At 38.5% G+C, this 21737-nt stretch overlaps 1 protein-coding gene across 3 annotated transcripts in view; it reads left to right on the top strand.

Moving 5' to 3' along the window:
• The window catches only part of BEND4 (BEN domain containing 4), a 46565-nt gene extending 34291 nt beyond the window's left edge, over nt 1-12274 (top strand). For 2 of the 3 annotated variants that reach the window (XM_034958519.4, XM_034958520.4), the window contains exon 6: nt 658-12274. In XM_034958519.4, the coding sequence (XP_034814410.1) occupies nt 658-875 (218 nt within the window). In that variant the 3' untranslated portion in view covers nt 876-12274. The remainder of the gene's footprint in view (nt 1-657) is intronic. The other variant, XM_034958521.3, reaches the window with a different exon arrangement.
• Nucleotides 12275-21737: the final 9463 nt, after the last annotated feature.

Here is a 21737-nt window from a genome sequence, read left to right as displayed (position 1 = left end):
GCTGCGACAGTTCACTCTTCTGGGCATGTTAATTGCTTTTTGGTAAAATTAAATATTTAGAGGAGATAACATGTAAAAAATATTTGTCAGCCCATGTATAGAAATGACATTTTCAGAAATAAGTATAGCTAATCACACAACATTCTAAGAACATGGGTACCTTTTCTGAACTAACACTTAGGCACCTCCTCAGTCATTAAGACTGTTATTTTATTGTACTGTATCTTCAAATTAGTAGCTGGTTAAAGAATACCATGCTAATGGTATTTGCTGTGCTTCTGGAGATAGTAACATTCTCAAAATGTGAGCAGGTAACAACTTGGGTTTTGAAATCTATCTCCTTGACTTATACCAGACATGGTGCATCCCCTGCCTTACAAATCAAATTTACCTTTTATTTCAACAGCAAATGTTCCTTAGAGGGATTACCCTCTATATCTATGCAATTTTTTTTTTTTACTTTTGCACATGAGAAGAAAATTTGTATGGAATAAATTGGGTCTAATGAGTGGCATCATCATGGCATTGCGTTGGATTTCCCATAAAGCTTTTCTTATAGAGCTTCTGTTAAAGTTTAAGCAGCCTGCCCTGTCATCTTCTGCAAAAACCAGCTGTTTTTTTCTCTCTCTCTTTTTGATGTTGTATATATTCCTGCAGAATTCATTAGGATGCATTGTACCTCCAACCCCGATTGGTGGATGCCCTCGGAGGAGCAGATAAACAAAGTGTTCAGCGACGCTGTCGGTCACGCCCGACAGGGGCGGGCGGTGGGGACTTTCCTGCACAACGGTGGCTCATTTTATGAAGGGATCGATCATCAGGCTTCTCAGGATGAAGTCTTCAATAAAAGTTCCCAGGATGGATCTGGGGATTAGTGGACAGAATCTTCCTGTTGTAGCAGCTGGTCCTCTCAAGAGTTCCAATTGTGAATGTCCTGTTCCTGTCACCTGAGAGTCCAGAGCCTGTCATTCTGCCATACTCTACACATTCTCAGCTGCCACAGTACCCAAATAGAAATCCATTTTAGGGTTGTTTGGGAAGTCTGTGGCACCTACAACAGACATTTGGAATATTATATTATAAAAAGAAAAAACTACATCTGATTTTTAAATTACTAGCTAGATGATGAGGGTGAAAAAATAGGTGAGCTCCTAGTTACCTTTCTGAAATCTTCAAACTCTGCTACCTGGGCAGAGATAGTCCCCAAGGTAGGCTGGGGTAGTGTTTCTGCCCATGGGAGAAGGTGGAGAGTTGTGTTAAGGGACAAGAAGCAAACATTCTCTTAATTCAAATAAGTTGTCTTTATGTTTTCCAAAGACTTGACTTCATATTTCTCGGCAAAGACATAGGATAGATGACATCATATACCATTTTGACATTAATAATGTCTATTACTAAAAGGAAACCAGAGAACAGAGGCAACATCTGCAGACAGTGATTAATTACAGGTCAACTGTTTTTCTGTTGTTTAAAAACCACTGTGTTGATCAAGAAGGCACTATTTGATCTCTGGAGTTTACAAACAGTAGTCATTTTTCATTGTTAGTCAAGAAACATCCAAAGATCCAAAACCATTTTCAAATGCTCAGTTTTGTAGGTTAATAAATCCGTAGTTTCCATAGCCTTAAATCAGGCTTTGTTGACACAATGCCAAAGTGATGGGTAAAACAATGAAAATTTAAAGCAATTAGTTGTTTGGTGCACTGAAGACCAAACAAGTGTTGTGACTGATGGTATTCGCTGAATTGACTAGATGTTCTGGCATTGTATACACACAGCTTCAAGGCCATTCTGACAACTATGCAATGGGCTTGTCAGTAATTGCTCTGAAATTTGAGGGTCTTTCTCTGCTGAGCTGATCTTTAGAATTTGTATGAAACTTGTTTCTCATTGTCCTTGATGAAAACGTTTCATCCCCTCCGTGCCTCCTTTACCCCAATGTTCCCCTTAGCTATGGCTAAGTCAGCACTGTGCCGCTATCCCCTGGTTAATTTGTTGAGTTCCATATGTGAAATTAGTGGTATCTTTGGAAACTTTCCATATTGGCAAATGCTATAGAGGTGCTAGAGTCCTCATTTCTGAGGGCTTCCTGTTTGGACTCAGGAGAGGCTTTCTTTACCAAACTAGTCCAGATTACTACATTCTTTGTAGAGCAAAGGGCTAAATGGACAGCGTTTATTGAAGGCTACTAATGTCATCTACAGACATGACCAAGGGTTTTGAAAATTGGTTGGAGATTCAGGTTAATGAGCATCCATTGATAAAGGGGTTTTGGGCTATTTTTGTCAACATAAACTCATAAATTGTCCTTTAGATTTAATATTTAGTTTGTATTCACTATATACAAAGTCCTAGAAACAGGTCTTTCTGTAGCTTTTGTTTATTAGCTTTTTTGTATTACTAGAATTCATCCATTGAAAAGTTTAATGTTTATGGAGGTGGTCATCTGTCAGATCTGCTCAATGATGTAGTGGGCACTAATATTTCAATCCCGTTTTGAGAAAATTAACTAAAATTTGTCATATTTATTCAATGGAATAGGGAGAACCAATATTCAATTCTATTTGGGGCAAATTAGCTAAAATTTGGAAGTAAAAGAAATGATATGGGCAAATGCCATGTTCTTACGGCAGCCATGAGACCTGTATCTTTGGCTGTCCAAGGAAGAAAGATACCTCTTAAAGCATTTTTAGAGGTCCGAGAAGTCAGTGTCTGTCTTACAAGATTCTTTGACGTGACATCTTTGCTAGAAGAAAAACACCACCATAGCCTCATCTGTTTTTCCATCTTACCTTAATTTTTCATTGGCCTTAAGTTGTCCTTACTGCTGAATACATTGTTCTGTTTTTCTAAAGCAACAATATTTGATCGCTGCTTTTAAGAAAAACAGACTAGCCCTTCTTGTTTTTCTGGAAGTTTGAGGGTCCTGAATATTTCTTCATATCCAAATATCATCTTGGAGCCCTATCGTGCTGGTCTTCGCTGAGGCTGATGAGAGCACTTTCTGCACCCCTGCTCCATGGCCGTACATGACAACGCACCTGCACCACTGCTGCAAGGGCGGGGGACAGCAGCCTGTGTTTTGGCTGTCACTGTTACCTCCTGAGAAGGCTGCTGTCCCAGGTTTGCACACCACTTTTGTTCCAAAGTTACACATGGTCTCTTCCTCCCTCGCACCCATTCCAGGTTAATCATTTCTCTATCAGCTGTTTCTCCATCAACAAATTCTGAATGTTGAGACTAATTGTTGGTCATCTCTTTTGCACAAGGCTGACAGACTCCATACTCAGCATCACACAGCCAGTTCTAACTCCTCTCCTGGGTCTAGGACCTACAGCTTTTGCCTGAGTGAAATGTTCCTACGACTTTTGCCCCTGAGTGAGATATTCCATTGTACTTCTACTGTTTGTGTATCTGCTGGGTTCCTTTAGCCAAGCCTAGTGTCTGACGCAGGCACTAGCAGCCACTGAGGCCGTGATACAGCATCATTGTGGACACTGCTGGCTCCTCTCCTTGGGACATATCCACACTGCCACTTGAGCTTCACCTTTAAGGCTAGTATGTACGTAAGTTCACGGTGGTTGTTTGCATGGTCTCCTCTTCTTTAAATCAGGACCAACAAAGGATGTTCATTTGTATTTTGGCAAGGCCCATTGGGCCTCTGTGTAGCCAGGTTAAAAGCTCACTCACTAAGATCGGATGCTGTCATTGCTCTGTGAGCCTTTCAGTTGAAATCCTTGGAGACTTGAAGGTGTTGCTTATTATTTTGATTTGATTTTCTGCATCTTTATCTGGCAAATGGACAGATTGCTCTCACAAGAAACTTAGTCATGTCAGCTTTTAGAGTCCTTCTTGAGTCATGTTAGCATTGGTAGTGTAAAATAGATTGAGTTAAAACAGCTCGGGATGCAGCTGTGCCCCCACTTAATTGGTGAGAGGAGGAGGTCACGGGGCTGGCTTGACAACAAAGACTAAATGTGGCTTTTTTGTCAATGACTAGGTGTGGTCCATAAGCAGAAGAGCCATACCTACAAAAAATGACAACTGTCCTGTGTTTTCCAAATTAAAATCTTGTTACAAAGATCATGCCGGCTTTTCACAGTGAGTTGAAGCCCCAAGCTCAGTTCCAGCCAGGCTTAGGATGACCCTCAAATGATATGTATTGGATAGTGTAGGTCAGGACCCTGTGGAGGGGACCAGTATTTTGCAAGCAGTTACTAAAGTCACATTTCTCACTGACTCTTGACGGTGCATTCTTCAAAATCTCATGGCTTAACCTTAGTGTTAAATGCTTTCAAGAAAAACTGTAACCATTTCAATGTTACAAGTACTTTCCCATTTTACTTGAACATTTTACAAGTACTTTCTGTATTTACTTGAAAATATTTCCTCTAGCCCTTGAACCCGGGCATCACTTTTTTGGTTTTCCTCATTCCACCACAGCATTTAGGTGACCGTTACCATTTATGTTTCATTAAGCTTCACTAGGAATGTAAGGATAATATTAGAGCATTTGCAGAAAATTGTTATCATCTCCTTTTGTAGGGGATTCGAGACATATTTGTAGCTACTTCACAGCTGTAGAGTTAGTGGGTGATCGGGTATTCTGCATTGTTCCTTATCCCTTTGTCAGTGACAGGCACATTGACATAAGAGATTCCTTCAGGATTGTGAGGAGAGATAAATTACTAACCATTTTTTTATTTGATCCAACTACTCCATGTCCTATCAACTAGTGGTAACTGATGTTGATAGGATTTTTTTTAAGTCCAGTAACTATTCTTGCAGTATCAGATGTTTACCCCAAATTAGGCAATAACCCAGACTTCGAATCTGTAGGTTTATGATTCCTACATTCCCCTGCCGCTCTCAATGGCTTGTTGCCTCCCTTCTGTTGCTCTCAGAAAACAGATGGAGATCAGGTAAAGATGAAACATGCGCTATATGTTCAGAAAAGCAAACATCCATTGTCCTCATTTAGATTCCATCCTTCAATTTATGCTCTAGAACCTAAACCTAATACCCATTGACTACCTCCTGAGTTTCTTAGGTTTCAATTATTTTTAAAAATGTCATCCATGGATAATAGCTTCAATTTTAGAAAAGATTTAAATGTATAACTTTCCTCATTCAGTGCTGTGTCATTTCACAGTACAGATCTGCGTTAATTTTTGACAGCTCATATATACAGATTTTTAGAAATGTAATAGAAAATGATTTTGCACATATGGTGCAAGTCTTGCTGGTGTATGTTTAATGTGGCAACACGTGCCAGAACTGTTTGGCAAAACATGTCAAATGGAGTGCTTGAGTCAGAACTCTAATGTAAATGTGTCTAAACAGCAGTATGTATCATTATGATGTATTTTTGTAAACATAGTGATGGCTTCTTTCAGTCATGTAAGTACTGGATAAAAATAACCACTTCAGTTGGCGTAATGTAGGAAAATGTCACCCAGCGGATGGATAGTCCTCTGCAAAGTTACACTGTCAGCCAGTGGCACTGGTTCTTTTATTTATGTTGGGTTTTTTTTTTTTTTTTTTTTAGAGGAGAGTGAAGAATTGACATCAGACAACATGGAGTGCAAAAATAATAACCCATCAGTATTTGCCTTCTAAATGTAAAATGTAAAAGTTTAACTGATCTGTGTACACATCAGAGACCACTTTCATACTCCACAATATGTTCAGTTGCAGGTTAACACTGAGAGGTTGAGACTTCCCTCATCTGATGACCAGCTTGGTTAATTTGACTTCTGAAGGCACTAAATTACCAAGTCTTTGCAGTAATGGGGACCGGATTAATTTTCCTCACAATTCTTTATAGCTGTCTGATATAAGGGCTGTGTTTTTATTGAATCACAGATCCTCAAATTACAGTGAAAGCATGTCTGCTAGTAAGACTCATTTGAAAACCTGTTTATTCTTGGAATAATTGGGCCAGTACAAGTGGCCAGATGTATCCTGGCCACATTGGAAAACTATTTGGGCCCGTTCAGAACCACTTAACTGCAACAACTATAGTTAATATCTATCTATTGAGTTATTGTGTGACAGTTACTTGGATAAGTACTTTAATGCATTCTCATTTTAATCCTCACAGCTACCCTATGAGGCTGTTACTGTTCTTATCCCCATTGTATCGATAAGGAAACTGCCCAGGGTACTCAGCTAAGAATAGGATTGCTTTGGGCATAGGAAGCAGAATGACGAGTTCAGTCTTCCTCAGTAGTTGGAGCACAGTTCTCAAAGCCCATCAACACTTTGGAATGGATTTGTTGTTTTATTTATGCCATCAAGGGAGAGTTGATATTTGTGTATTGCTAAAAACTACTAAAGTATGTCGATGCTTAGGTAGGAACATACAAACCATATATCCTCTGGGATCTGCCCAGGTTTCTGTATAAGGCTTGACCTACGTAAGATCCTATGATGAAGACCAGAAAACTTTTTTAAAAAGTAGGTAAATTTAAATTAAAATCACGAGTTTGTTCACATTTGTCACATAGGTTCCTAGTGCAAAAATGCAGGCAGATAAAAGCAAACATTTGAACTCAGTGAAGTGAGAGTCTTTGGGAACTCCTAGACGTTAGAAATAGCACCGGGGCATCAGGTAGCCAACGTTCAATTCATTTTTCACGTTTGTGTCTTTGTAGCTTTAGAGCTGATGAGTCTGATTGGTTTGGAAGAGAGAGTTTTAATTTATGATGTCACTGTGAGAACTGTTGTGAAAATTTTGTAAGAAAATACAGTAATCTATTGATTTTTTCCTGTAGTTTTGGCTTTCACATCCCTTTGGCTGTGTTTAAGTTCAAGAGCATGCCAAGGCCATGAAGGTCCTGGCTTGTGCTTCTTGGGAACAGGGCATGCTAGAGGTGGGTCATGAAGCTTTCAAGGTCACTGTTCCAGCCCGACCCTGCGCAATTTAAGCATTGCCTTTATGTCTCTCCTCTCTGGAACTTCATGTAGCAGCCTAACACCGGGGCCGAGTTGCCTTTACTCTATTTTCTATGATGAATACTTGTGGAGAAACTGTGACAAATCCATTGATCCTGATATTTTTATTGTTGGAGTCTTGTTGATTCTCTATGAATAATTTCTATTTGATTGTACTGTGTAGAGTTAATACCCACTAGGGATATGTTAATAAAACTACAAATGCATAGTGTAATATAGAATAGCAAGATTTTTTTGTGAACAATTTATATAGAAGAGTAAGTTGTTTTTTAAGTGTTAGGCTCATTTCTTTTAGAAACTTAAAATGTTATAAAAGTTTTTTAAACATTCAATATTTTTAATTATAAGAGACATTTGTTACTAGAGCCAATTATTTCAGGTGTTCTAATTGGAGTGTTGATTTTATTACCTCATATACCTCTAGAATGCCACGTGTTCTGTTGGGGATAAAATTGCACAATAAATGTCAAGTCTCTGTTAAGTGTTTTAACTTGGTTTTTCATCTTTCTAATTCATTGTAAATACTTTTCTGTTTCTTTGAATACATAACTTTTCTCTCCCTGAAGCTAAGAGTTTTGCTTGTCTCTGAACATCAGGAAAATGTTACATGCTTAATTAATATCCAAATACAAGATGCTCAGTTTTGTCAGGAAAGTGACCAGAAATCATCCAGAAATTCATTTGATCTAATGAATGAAAGGGACAGCCAGTGATGAGCTCAGAGTGATATGTAGTCCAAGAGGATTTTCATACGGTATTTTATACATTCACACATAAAGCACACATGCTTGCTATTCATGGTACCATTCCATCAGGAAGAAGAAAAAAACCTATAGCTGCTACCCATGACTTTAAAAAATAAACAGATACTGATTATTTATGGTTTTTGAGCAGTGTTCTGCGTACAAAGGCAGAATAGCTGTGGCTAAATAAGGGGACATGGTTGTGGCTTCCCACTTCTAGTTATTACATAAAATGTAAATCTGACATAATCATTATCAAACAGCATAATTGAGTAACTGTTAAGTCAGACTAAGTAAAAGCTAAGATGACACAGTATTTCATTTTAGGGAAAACATAAAGGTATTTTATTTTTGCCCTAGAAGATGCAAACTTTTAAGAGTTTTTGTTTTTGTTTTTTGTTTTGAGACAGGGTTTCACTCTGTTGCCAGTGGCTCAATCATGGCTCACTGCATCCTCGACCTTCCTGGGCTCAAGTGATCCTCCCACCTCAGCTTCCCGAGTAGTTGGGACCACAGGTGCACACCACCACACCCAGCTAATTTTTGTATTTTTTGTAGAGACGGGGTTTCACCATGTTGCCTGAGCTGGTCTTGAACTCCTGGGTTCAAGCAGTCCTGCCGCCTCAGCATCCCAAAGTGTTGGGATTACAGGCATGAGCCACCATGCCCAGCGTAGACAGTAATTTTGGATGGAAAAGGAATACTTTAGTCCAAATAATTTTTGTTAGAATCGGAATATCAGTTAAAAAGAAATTAAAGTTTTTCTGAAGCATTAAAAGAGGATTATTAAGTAATATGAGCTGTTGGATATTTTGTAGCAAAGCACACATAGGGTAAAGCTACCAATTAAAAAGTGTTAGAAACAGGCTGGGTGGGGTGGCTCACACATGTAATTCCAGCACTTTGGGAGGCCAAGGCGGGTGGATCACTTGAGGCCAGGAGTTTGAGACCAGCCTGGGCAACATGGCAAAACTCCATCTCCACTAAAAATATTAATATAAAAATTAGCTGGGCAAGGTGATGCATGCCTGTAGTTACAGATACTCTGGAGGCTGAGGTGGGAGGAGCACTTGAGCCTGGGCAGTGGAGGTTGCAGTGAGCCGCAATGGTACCACTGCACTCCAGCCTGGAGGACAGAATGAGACCCTCTTTCAGAAAAAGAAAAAAGAAAAAAAGTATTGGAAACAAGTTCAGTTAGGCTGCAGAACACAAAATCAATATGCAAAAATCGCTTGTACCTTTATACACTAGTGGTACACAATCTGAATGATTAAGAAAACAATTCCATTTACAATTGCATCAGAAATAATAAAATAGGAATAAATTTAACAAAATAAGTGCCAAACTTGTATACTGAAAAACTACAAAATATTATTGGAAAAAATTTTAAACAACCCAAATAATGGAAAGACATCCCATGATAATGGAGTGGAAGACTTAATATTGTTAAGATGGCAATATTCCCCGAATTGATTTACAGATTCAATGCAATTTTTATCAGAATCTCAGCTGGCTTCTTTGCAGAAATTGACAAGATGATCCTAAAATTTCTATGGAAATACAAGGAACTCAGATAGCCAACAGAAATAAACTCTTACATTTATGATCAATTGACATTTATCAAGAGTGCCAGGACAATTCAATGGGAAAGAATAGTCTTCAACAAATGGTACTGGGACAACAAGATATTCATATCCTGAAGAATGAACTTGGATTCCTACCTCAACCTCAAAAAGTAACTCAAAATTGATCATTGTTCTAAGAGCTAAAACTATAAAACCGTTAGACACAGGAGTAAGTCTTCATCTTGGCTCAGGCAAGATTTCTTCAATATGACACCAAACGCTTTAGTGACAAAAGAAAAACATAGATCAATTGGATTTCAACAAAATGAAAAACTTGTATGCTTCAAAGAACACCATGAAAAATGAAAAAGACAACCCACAGAATGGAAGAAAATACTTACAGATTATATACCTGATAAGAGACTGATGCCAGAGTATATAGAACTTACGACTCAACAATAAGAACAAAAAGCCCCATTAGAAACAGGCAAAAGATCTGAGTGTGTATGCCCCAAGGAAGATATGCAAATGGCCAATACGCACAAGAAAAGATGCTCAACATTATTAATCACTAGGGTTATGTAAATCAAATTGCAATGAGATGCCACTTCACTAGGATGGCTAAAATGAAAAAGACGGTAACCAATGTTGAGGATGTGGAGAGAGTTGAAACCCTCAAACATTGCTGGTAGGAATGTAAAGTGGCACAGTCACTTTGGAAAATGCATTGGCAGTTCCTTAACAAGTTAATCATAGAGTTATTATAGGATCCAGCAATGCTTCTCATGGGTACATACTCAAAAGAAATAAAAATACGTCTACACAAAAAGTTGTACTCAAATGCTTATAGGAATATTATTTATAATAGTCAAAAAGTGGAAATAACCCAAATGTCCATCAATTGAATAAACAAAATGCATATCCAAACAATGGAATATTATTCAGCCATTAAAAAGGAATGAAGTATTAATACGTATTACAACATGAATGAACCTTCAAAATTTATGGTAACTAAAAGAAGCCAGACAAAAAGCCATGCATTGTATGATTCCATTTATATAAAGTCCAGAATAGTCAAAATACTATGTAGGCAGTTTTAGAGAGTGCTGCTCAGTGCATGGTTTACATAATGAAGGAACCAAATATAGGATGATATAATCACTTCTAAATGTATTATACATTCATAAAATATATTTATTAAGAGCCTGATGTGCCTGGCATTGTTACCAGGCGCTATGGCCTAAGAACCAAAGTAATACAGCCAATGGCTTGGCAACTATTTGAAGAAAAATGACAAAAGAGCTGTTAATTACGAGAAAATCCCGAGCTTTACTGGGCAACTTGTTCCCCCATATAAACCTGTATTCAGAAAGGTGAATCGGGTTGGGTGTGGTGACTCATGCCTGTAATCCCAGTGAGGTTGAGCTAGGAGGATTGCTTGAGGCCAGGAGTTTGAGATTATCCTGGACAACACAGTGAGACTCAATCTCTTAAAAACAATTTTTTTAAGCAGAATCAGATATAAAATGAGAAAAATACGTGCCAGTGAATCAGTGTCTCTATTAGATGAAGCCATCTATTAGATGTGGCCATCTCTTGGTTCTGATTCAGTCCTAATGCTCTGTAGAGATACAGTCTCAGTGCCTGTAATCATTGGTCCTAATGTTTAAGAAACATGCCTGCATTTTATCTGTAAATTTAAAAAGATACAAAATTGATGTGAAAGAAGAGAAATACACTTGCAGCCTTAAATAAAAAGCTGCAATAGAATAAAATACATCTAAAGTAGAATATCTTAGTGCTTGTACTTACCAGTTGTATATTTTTCACAAATTGGGTTAAACCATGGTTTTGAAATACAGCTTTAAGATTAAACATTTATTGTCATTTCACAAACATTTTATAGACCAAATTGATGCAATTTTTTTAACTTTTTTTAGTATTAAAATTAAAAATGCATTGAGGCTTGAGAATGCTTAAGAACATTCTCATTTAAGAATGTTTAACATAATAAAAACGAAATACAGGCTGGGCGCAGTGGCTCACGCCTATAATCCCAGCACTTTGTGAGGCTGAGGTGGACAGATCAGTTGAGACTAGGAGTTCAAAACCAGCCTGGTCAACATAGCGAGGCCCCTGTCTCTACAAAAAAAAGAAAGAAAAAAAAAAGCCAGACATGGTGGCAGACACCTGTAGACCCATTTACTCTGGAGGCTGAAGTGGGAGGATCACTTGAGCCCAGGAGTTTGAGGTTGCAGTAGCGCATGATCACGGCACTGCACTTCAGCCTGGGCAATAGAGAGAGACTGCCTCAAAAAAAAAGGAAGAGGAAGAAAGGGAAGAAATATAGTCATGTACCACGTGGTGACATTTTATTCAATAACAGACTGTATGGTATGTATGACAGTGGTCCCATAAGATTCTGATACTGTATTTTTACTGTACTTTTTCTTTGTTGAGATACATAAATACCACTGTGTTACAGTTCCCTGCACTGTTCAGCACAGTCACAGGTGGTACGGCAGAGATGTCCAATCCTTTGGCTTCTTTGAGCCACGTCGGAAGAAGAATTGTCTTGGGCCACACATAAAATACACTAATGAGGTTGAGCGCGGTGGCTCACGCTTGTAATCCCAGCACTTTGGGAGGCTGAGGCGGGCAGATCACGAGGTCAGGAGATCGAGACCACGGTGAAACCCCGTCTCTACTAAAAATACAAAAAAAATTAGCCGGGTGTGGTGGTGGGTGCCTGTAGTCCCAGCTACTCGGAGAGGCTGAGGCAGGAGAATGGCATGAGCCCGGGAGGCGGAGGTTGCCGTGAGCCGAGATGGTACTACTGCACTCCAGCCTGGGTGACAGACTACGTCTCAAAAAAAAGAAAAGAAAAGAAAAGAAAAGAAAAAAATACACTAATGATAGCTGATGAGCTTAAAAAAAAAAAAAAATCTCATAGTGTTTTAAGAAAGTTTACAAATTTGTGTTGGGCCGCATTCAAAGCCGTCATTCAAAGCCCCATGGGCCACGGGGGAGAAGCTTGCTGTACAGATTTGCAGCCTAGGAGCAATACTCTGTACATAGAGTCTGGGTATGCAGTAGGCGACACCATCCAGGTTTGCGTCAGTGCTCCCTGTGATATTTGTACTACAGAATCACCTAATGACACAGTTCTCAGAACCTGTCCTCATCATTGAGCAACGCACGACTAATGAAGAGTAGGCTGTGTGATTGAATAGAAGCAGGGGGACCAGCCAATGTAACTGGAGATACAGGCGTTTTTTTAAACCCAGGGTTTGCTTCCAGACAAAATAAGGGCTTAAATAGTGACTTTTCACTCTCCACCAGATGCTGGGGAGAAACGCAGGCCCTGCCAAGAGATGAGGAAAGGGGTATAAACGTGTATTCTAGTCTTGTTTTATTTTATTTTATTTTTTGGTACCAGTGACAATGATTCTTTCTCCTTCCTAGCAACACAGAAGCATTTTCAATTCAATATAAAAATATAATAATGCTGTTTGATTGTGGCTTAAGTTGTGTTTTCTATTAACATTTTGTGCTAAATAATTACCCATTCACTCTCTGGTGTATATTTGGGTAGACTTTGTGTGTTTATGTGTTTTGAGACAGGGTCTTGCTCTATTGCCCAGGCTGGAGTGCAGTGGTATGATCATAGCTCACTGCAGCCTCGAACTCCTGGGCTTAAGTGATCTTCTCACCTCAGCCCCGAAGAGCTGGGACTATAGGTGTGTGCCACCATGCCTGGTTAATTTTTTTCCTTTTGATAGAGACAAGGTCTCACTATGTTACCCAGGGTGGTTTCAACCTCCTGTCCTCAAGTGATCTTCCTGCCCTGGCCTCCTGAAGTACTGGGATTACAGGTATGAGCCCCTACACCCAGTGGATGGACTTTTTTTTTGCAGAAGTATGTCTATGATAGCTTTAAAATAGGTAAAGATTGGGGCTTTTCCTAGTCCTTTCACATTTCTCTTTAAGGATACATGATGAGGAAAATCCTCATGAATCTATGGGGAACTACAAACATTTGTTTAATGAAGAATTTTTAATACTGGTGAAAAGTGTAAAGGATGCCATTTCTTTGAAGTATCAGTAATTGAGAAGTTATCACTGTTTATCAAGTTTGATTATGATCTGCCTTGGTGTGGTTTTATCTAAATTTCTTCTACTGGGGTTTGTTGAACTCTTGGATCTGTGAGTTTATATTTTTCATCATATTTGGAAAATTTTTCAGTCACTATTTCTTCAAATATAATTTCTGTCTTCCTTCTTCCTCTTCTTTTTCGGGCACTCGAATTACATGTTGTGGAAGGCAGAATAATGACTCACCAACGATGTCCACACATGTTAATCCCCAGAATTTGTGAGTATGTTAGATTGCAGGGCAGAAGGGATCTTACAGGAAGATTATCTTGGATCATCTGGGAGGGCCCAAAGTAATCACAAGGGTCTTAAAAAGAGTAGGTTTGAGTGATGCAGTGTGAGGACCCCATGCTGGTTTTGAAGATGGAGGAAGGAAGCCACAAGCCACAGAATACTGGAGTCTCTAAAAGCTGGAGAAGACAAGGAAATTGGTTCTTTCTTAGAGCCTCCTGCAATAAATGCAGCCCTGTGGACAGCAGTGAGGCCCTAGTTGGACTTCTGACCTACAGAAGTATAAAATAAATTTGTGTTATTTTAAGGGGCTAAGTTTGTTGTAATTTTTTACAGTAGCCGTAGCAAACTAGTACACACACATATTAGACTGATTGATTGATATTTTCCCATAGATCACATGGACTCTGTTTATTTCTTTTCTGTCTTTGCTTTATTTTGGATAGGGTGTATTGCTTCAAGTTCACTGATCTTGTATTTTGCTGTGCCTAATCTGCTATTAATTCTATCCAGTGTATGACAGAGAGAGTGTCACATCTGTCCTTATTATGTTTATATCTTCATTTACATTCTTGAGCAAATTTATATTTATATGGCTTTGTTAAGGTCATCATGTATTCTATCAGAAAAAAGTTTTCTCATCTTCAATAGTTGTTTCATTGGTGTTATAAATTATGTCTCTTCATAAGATTAGCAAGAGCTCTCTGTTCCTCAAATTTTAACCTGCTTATAAATCACCTGCAAATCTTGTTAAACACAGATTTTCTGATTCAATAGGTATGGAGTGGAGTCTGAGATCCTATGTTTCTGACAAACTCACTGAATGTTAAGAACTAAGATTATTTTCAAATGTGTGGATATCCAGCCTGCTGGCTCAAGAAAAGCTCGTCTTTTACAATAGATGCATCTCTAATGATGTAGGGATAGTTATTGTGGTTGTAAAACGGAAACAACTTTTTAAAGAAAGATCACTATGAATTATCTTGTAAAGGAATACCTTCTTACCTACTTTATTTCTTGGGTACATCTGTAATTGTAGCCAAAGTATGATCATAAAATAACATCAGTAGTATTTTTAACAAACATTGAAGAGCAACTAAGTATTCCTTTAAAAATAATCTCTTATGAGGCTATCATCTTTTTCTAACAATGTCATCATCTTTAGGATATGTTTGAAATACTGCTTGGGAGTTACCTGAGGTATGTGGGACCAATTTTTAAAATAGGCTTGATGGAATAATGGATATCTTTATCTTTTGAAGATAAATTTGATTTTTTGGAAGCAGTCAAAACTAGTTGGATTGACAACTGATGAATATGGTAGATTGATTAACTGGCTATTATTATTTTGGGTTAAAAATAAGGAAAACTATAATAAAATTTATTTTGTGTTTGTGACTCACCAGTGCATTTTGTAGGAGAAGCCCTAACCATTCTATGAACATTTTTAAGATAATGTTCTTAGTTCATGTTCTTCAAAATATACTATAAAGCTACTATAGTAGCCAAAACAGCATGGTACTTGCATAAAAACAAAGTACAGAAATAAATCCACATATCTACAGCCAACTGATTTTCAGCAAAGGTGCCAAGAACACACCTTGGGGAAAGGATAGTCTCTTCAATAAATGGTGCTGGGAAAATTAGATACCCACATGCAGAAGGATGAAACCAGACCCCTATCTCTCACCATATAACATAGTCCCCCCCTTATCCCAGTTTTCCTTTCTTTCTTTTTTTTTTTTTTTTGAGACAGAGTCTCACCCTGTCGCCCAGGCTGGAGTACAGTGGTGCGATCATGGCTCACTGCAACCTCCACCTCTCGGGTTCAAGCAATTATCTGCCTCAGCCTCCTGAGTAGCTGGGATTACAGGCACCACCACCACGCCCAGCTAATTTTTGTATTTTTAGTAGAGACAGGGTTTTACCATGTTGGCCAGGCTGGTCTTGAACTCCTGACCTCATGATCCACTCGCCTTGGCCTTCCAAAGTGCTGGGACTACAGGCAGGAGCCACCACGCCCAGCCTCCAGTTTTCTTTTCTGAGGTTTCAGTTACTCACGGTTAACCACAGTCTGAAAATATTACATGGAAAATTTCAGAAATAAGTAATTCATAAGTTTTAAATTGCACACCCTTCTTTTTTTTAAATTATACTTTAAGTTCTGGGATACATGTGCAGAACGTGCAGGTTTGTTACATAAGTATACATGTGCCATGGTGGTTTGCTGCACCCATCAACCTGTCATCTAGGTTTTAAGCCCTGCACGCATTAGGTATTTATCCTAATGCTATCCCTCCCCTTGCCCCCCACCCCCCCGATATGTCCTGGTGTGTGATGTTCCCCTCCCTGTGTCCATGTGTTCTCATTGTTCAGCTCCCACTTAATGAGTGAGAACAAGCGGTGTTTGGTTTTCTGTTCCTGTGTTAGTTTGCTGAGAATGATGCTTTCCAGCTTCATCCATGTCCCTGCAAAGGACGTGAAATCATTCCTTTTTATGGCTGCATAGTATTCCATAGTATATATGTATATGTGTATATATATATGTATATATATGTGTGTGTATATATATGTATATATGTATATATATGTATATATGTATATATGTGTATATATGTATATATGTATATATGTGTATATATGTATATATATGTGTGTATATATGTGTATATATATGTGTATATATATATGCCACATTTTCTTCATCTAGTCTATCATTGATGGGCATTTGGGTTGGTTCCAAGTCTTTGCTATTGTAAACTGTGCTGCAATAAACGTAGTGTGCATGCATCTTTATAGTAGAATGATTTATAATCCTTTGGGTATATACTCAGTAATGGGATTGCTGGGTGAAATGGTATTTCCGGTTCTAGATCCTTGAGGAATCGCCACACTGTCTTCCACAATGGTTGAACTAATTTACACTCCCACCAACAGTGTAAAAGCATTCCTATTTTTCCACATCCTCTCCAGCATCTTGTTTCCTGACTTTGTAATGATCGCCATTCTAGCTGGTGTGAGATGGTATCTCATTGTGGTTTCGATTTAATTGCTCACCCTTCCGAGTAGTATGATGAAATCTCATTCCCTCCTTCAGGAACATGAATCATCCCTTTGTCCAGTGTATCTGTACTGTATATGCTACCTGCCTATTTGTCATCAACATCATCGTGGCTCAGTGATCCAGGATCAGTGAAGCAGATGGTCTTCCTTCTGACTTATCATCGAGGGTCGGTAGTAGCCTAATGCTACGGCACAATGCCTACGTCATTTACTTCACTTCATCTCATCATGTAGGCCCTTTATCATTGCACATCGTCTCAAGAAGGGTGAGTACAGCACAGTAAGATATTTTGAAAGAGTCCACATTCACATGACTTTTATTACAGTATATTTTCATAATTGGTTGATTTTATTATAGTTAATCTCTTACTGTGCCTCATTTATAAATTAAATGTTATAGGCATGTACATATAGGAAAAAGCTTAGTATAAATAGGATTTAGTACTATCCATGGTTTAAGCATCCACTGGGAGTCTTGGAATGTACCCCGTATGGAAAAGAGGGGATTACTTTATAAAAACTAACTCGAAATAGATTAAAGACTTAACTGTAAGACCTGAAACTATGAAACTAATAGAAGAAAACAGGAGAAATGTTTCATGACATTGGTCTGGGCAAGGAGTTTTTTTTTTTACCTCAAAAGTACAGGCAACAAAAGCAAACTAAAAAGCTTCTGCACAGCAAAGGAAACAATCAACAGAGTGAAGAGACAACCTACAGAATGGAAGAAAACATTTGTAAATGTTTGTGACAAGAGGTTAATATCTAGAATATATAAGGAACCCAAACTATTGAGTTCAATAGCAAAAAACCCAAATAATCCAATTAAAAATGGGCAAAAAACCTGAATAGACATTTCTTGAAACAAGACATACAAACAGCCAACAAGTATATGAAAAAATACTCAACATCACTAGTCATCAGGGAACTGCAAGTCAAAATCACAATATCACCTAACTCCAGTAAGAATGGCTATTATCAAAAAGACAAAAAATAACAAGTGTTCGTGAGGATGTGAAGAAGAAAAAACCCTTACACACTGTTGGTGGGAATGTAAATTATTATAGTAATTATGGAAAACAGTTTGGAGGTTTATCAAAAAAATAGAAATATAACTACCACATGACCCAGCAATCCCAACACTAGCTATTTATCCAAAGGAATTGGAATCAGTATGTGAAACAGACATCTGCATGCTCCTGTTTATTGCACCACTATTCACGATAGCTAAGGTAAGGAATCAGCCTAAGTACCCATCATCAGATGAAGAGATAAAATGTGGTGTATATGCACAATAGAGTACTATTTCACCATAACAAAACAGGAAATGCTGTCATTTGCAACAACATGGATGAAACTAGATGACATGATGTTAAGCGTAATAAGCCAGATAGAGAAAGACAAATACCACATGATGTCATTCATATGTGGAATCTTAAAAAGTTGATTTCATAGCAGTAGAGAGTAGAACCTTGGTTATCAGAGGCTGGGGGAGAAGGGTGGGAGGTAGAGGAGAGGAGGAGATGGGGAGAAATTGGCCAACAGATGCAAAGTTACAGTTAGGAGGAATAAGTTCTGGTGTCCTATTGCAAGTAGGGTAACTATAGTTAGCTATGTATATTTCAAAATTGCTAGAAGAGGATTTTGAATGTTCTCACCACCAAGAAACAATAAATGTTTGAGGTGATGGGTAAGGTAATTACCCTGATTTGATCATTACACAATGTATACATGTATTGAAACATCATATAGTACCCCATAAATGTGTACAATTATGAGTTGATTAAAAATAAAAATTTAAAAAATAGTGAAGCTTATTTTATTAAGGAAAAATTAATTCTGGAATTAAGTGTTTAGGAATGTAAAGCTTCAAAAATATTGTAGCTAAGTTTATTTGGATTGGAGATAGGTATCAAGAAATTAAGTAAAGAAAATTGAACTCTAATCTGAAAACACTGCCATGCCTCGATAGGAGGTCGTGTTGCAACATTGGGCCTGTCTTCTGTACACAGAAAGTCCTCAGAGGAGTGGAGGTAGCTGGAGACCCCTGGAGGAATCTTGCAGGGCTGGGGACGTAAGACAGTCCCATGGAACAAATAAGATGGAAACAGCTGCAACATATATTTTTTCCTTTTAGAGATCCAACCTTATTCCACTTTATAATAAACTGAGAAGTTCTATATCAAATATAACTGCCTGTAACATTTTAAATTGCTTCAATCTGAGTTTAACACCCACCTTTCCTTTCATCTCTTAGCAAATAATCTTAAAGCTGTATCTAAAATTCAGTAAGAAAAATTACAATAAAAATGGGTTTTGGAGTTTTTTTCAGATTTATTTAATATTTCTACAGAGAATGGATAAATCACAATTTACAATTCCAGCATGAAACAATATCTTGAAGTCACACTTATGAGGAAACAAGTTAAATATACTGAACCCCCAGAGACTCTATACCATTTTGAAATAGGCATGAGACTCATCCATTGTGATTCTTCAGATTTGGCAGAAATGTAGCAAAAGGGAATTTATTTCATACTGAAGGCTAGAGATAATTTGTTTCAACACCAGGGAAAGGGTCCTCAGGAATGAACGCACTCAGATACTCTTGCTAGAATAAGATGGTATTCACCTAATTAGACATAGTTATCAACTGAAAATCAGTAGCCATCTATTTGTACATGTCCTCTACCTATTACCTAGCACACTCTTTACCCTCCTTTTTCTCTGTGCCTGGCCTTACAAAGGGTATTTCCCCAAGGAGGATTCCCTACCCCGACTGCCTAGGTAGTTACGAGGTAGTACAGTGCCCAGTGACACAGACACTCAAAAAGTATTTGTCATATGAATGCAATAATGGAAGTCTGTTTTTAAATTTTCTTTTTCAGTTTTCCAATTTAATAGGACAATTGTCCTACTCTTCTCTGACAAATAGGTTGTTTTTATGATGCTCCACGTGAGATTTAATATCATTTCAGATTATATCAACAAAAAGTTAAGCAAAAGACCACGTTGAGTTCCAACAGCATATGCCATATTACTAGGGTTGGAAATTTAGAGTCTAGTGGTACTAAACCCAAGTTTTATAATTCAAAGAAACATGCTCATCTTCAGTCTTTTCCCTTTAAAACTTTTGGTTCTTACCTCCTCTTGAAAGTAGGTATTAAAATTAAAATTCTAATTCAAAAATTCTCACATCTTAGTTTTATGACACTCCAATCAATGGCTTCATTTATCCCAAGATTGAAGAATTGCTAGTCCTTTTCTTTTCTTTTGACATAGAGTCTCGCCGTGTCGCCCAGGCTGGAGTGCAGTGGTGTGATCTCAGCTCACTGCAATCTCCGCCTCCTGGGTTCAAGTGATTCTCCTGCCTCAGCCTCCCGAGTAGTTGGGATTACAGGTGTCCACCACCATGCCCGGCTAATTTTTGTATTTTTAGTAGAGACGGGGTTTCACCATGTTGGCCAGGCTGGTCTTGAACTCTTCACCACAGGTGATCCACCCACCTCAGCCTCCCAAAGTTCTGGGATTACAGGTGTGTGCCACTGCGCCCAGCCTGAATTGCCTGTCCTTTTAAATTAACTTTTTATTATAAAAGACAAATTCATTGTAGAAAATCTGTAAATGACAGAAAAAGAGAAGATAAAAATTATCCACGTATGAAATTGTTAATAGTGTATTTGCTTTCAATCCTTTCCCTATGTACACAACATTGAAATTATTCTGAATATAGTTATGTATCCTGTTTTTTCACTAGAAAATGAATCTTAAGCACTTTTTAAAATGTAAAAAAGTAATACCTGTTCATAAAAATGTTTTTTATGTCCCACTCCAATCTCAAACCTTAGCAGTAACAACTTGAACTGCAAGATGTATATTCTTTTCTTTTCTTTTCTTTTCAGACAGGGTCTTCCTCTGTTGTTCAGGGTGGAGTGCAGTGGCATCATCTTGGCTCACTGCAACCTCCACCTCCTCCCACCTCAAGCGATCCTCCCACCCCAGCCTCCCAAATAGCTGGGACTACAGGTGCGTGCCACTATGCCCAGCTGATTTTTGTATTTCTTTGTCTTAGAGGCCGGGTTTCACCATGTTGGCCAGGCTGGTCTCGAACTCCCGGGCTCAAGCAATCCTCCTGCCTTGGCCTCCCAAAGTTCTGGGATGACAGGCATGAGCCACCACGCCCAGCCCAAGATGTATATTTTTACATTTTTCTCTATCATAAGCATTTTACCATATTAAATATCCTGCCAAAAATGCCTCCAAAGACTGTATTATTAGGCTGTATTTCTAGAAGTGGAATAAATAGGTCAAAGGACATGGCTATTTTCCAGACTCTTTTTTTTTTTTTTTTTGAGACAAAGCGTTGCTATATTGACCAGGCTGGTAACTTCTGGCCTCAAGCAAACAATCCACCCACCACTTCCTCCCAAAGTGCTAGAACTGCAGGCATGGGTCACCACGCCCAGACATATTTTTCCAGACTCTTAATATCTTCGGCTATAGTACCCCCCCACATAGCTAGGCCTACTTCACACTCCCATCAGCAGCATATTGGAATGCCTATCTCACAAACCTGGAGATGTCAAGTAGGCAACTGGACATTTGAGTCTGGGATTCAAAGTAGAGAATCAAGGTTTCAATAAATGGTTTTTTTTGTTTTTTTTTTGAAAGCCATGGGACTGAATCACTCAGTGAATGAATATAGACAAAGAAAAGACATAGTCCTGGGATATGCCAATGTTTGGAGGTAATGGAAATGAGGAGAAACTACAAAAAGAGACTGAAGGCCGGGCATGGTGGCTCACACCTGTAATCTGAGCACTTTGGGAGGCCGAGGCAGATAGATCACTTGAGGCCAGGAGTTCGAGACCAGCCTGGCCAACATGGTGAAACCCCGTCTCTACTAAAAATACAAAAATTAAGTGATGCACACCTGTAGTCCCAGCTACCAGGGAGGCTAAGGTGGAAGAATCGCTTGAACTCGGGAGGTGGAGGTTGCACTGAGCCAAGATTATGCCACTGC

The sequence above is a fragment of the Pan paniscus genome, chromosome 3 (assembly GCF_029289425.2).
Source record: "Pan paniscus chromosome 3, NHGRI_mPanPan1-v2.0_pri, whole genome shotgun sequence".
Lineage (NCBI taxonomy): Eukaryota > Metazoa > Chordata > Mammalia > Primates > Hominidae > Pan > Pan paniscus.
Note: the sequence above shows the minus strand (reverse complement) of the source record. Positions and strands in the feature narration are given on the sequence as shown.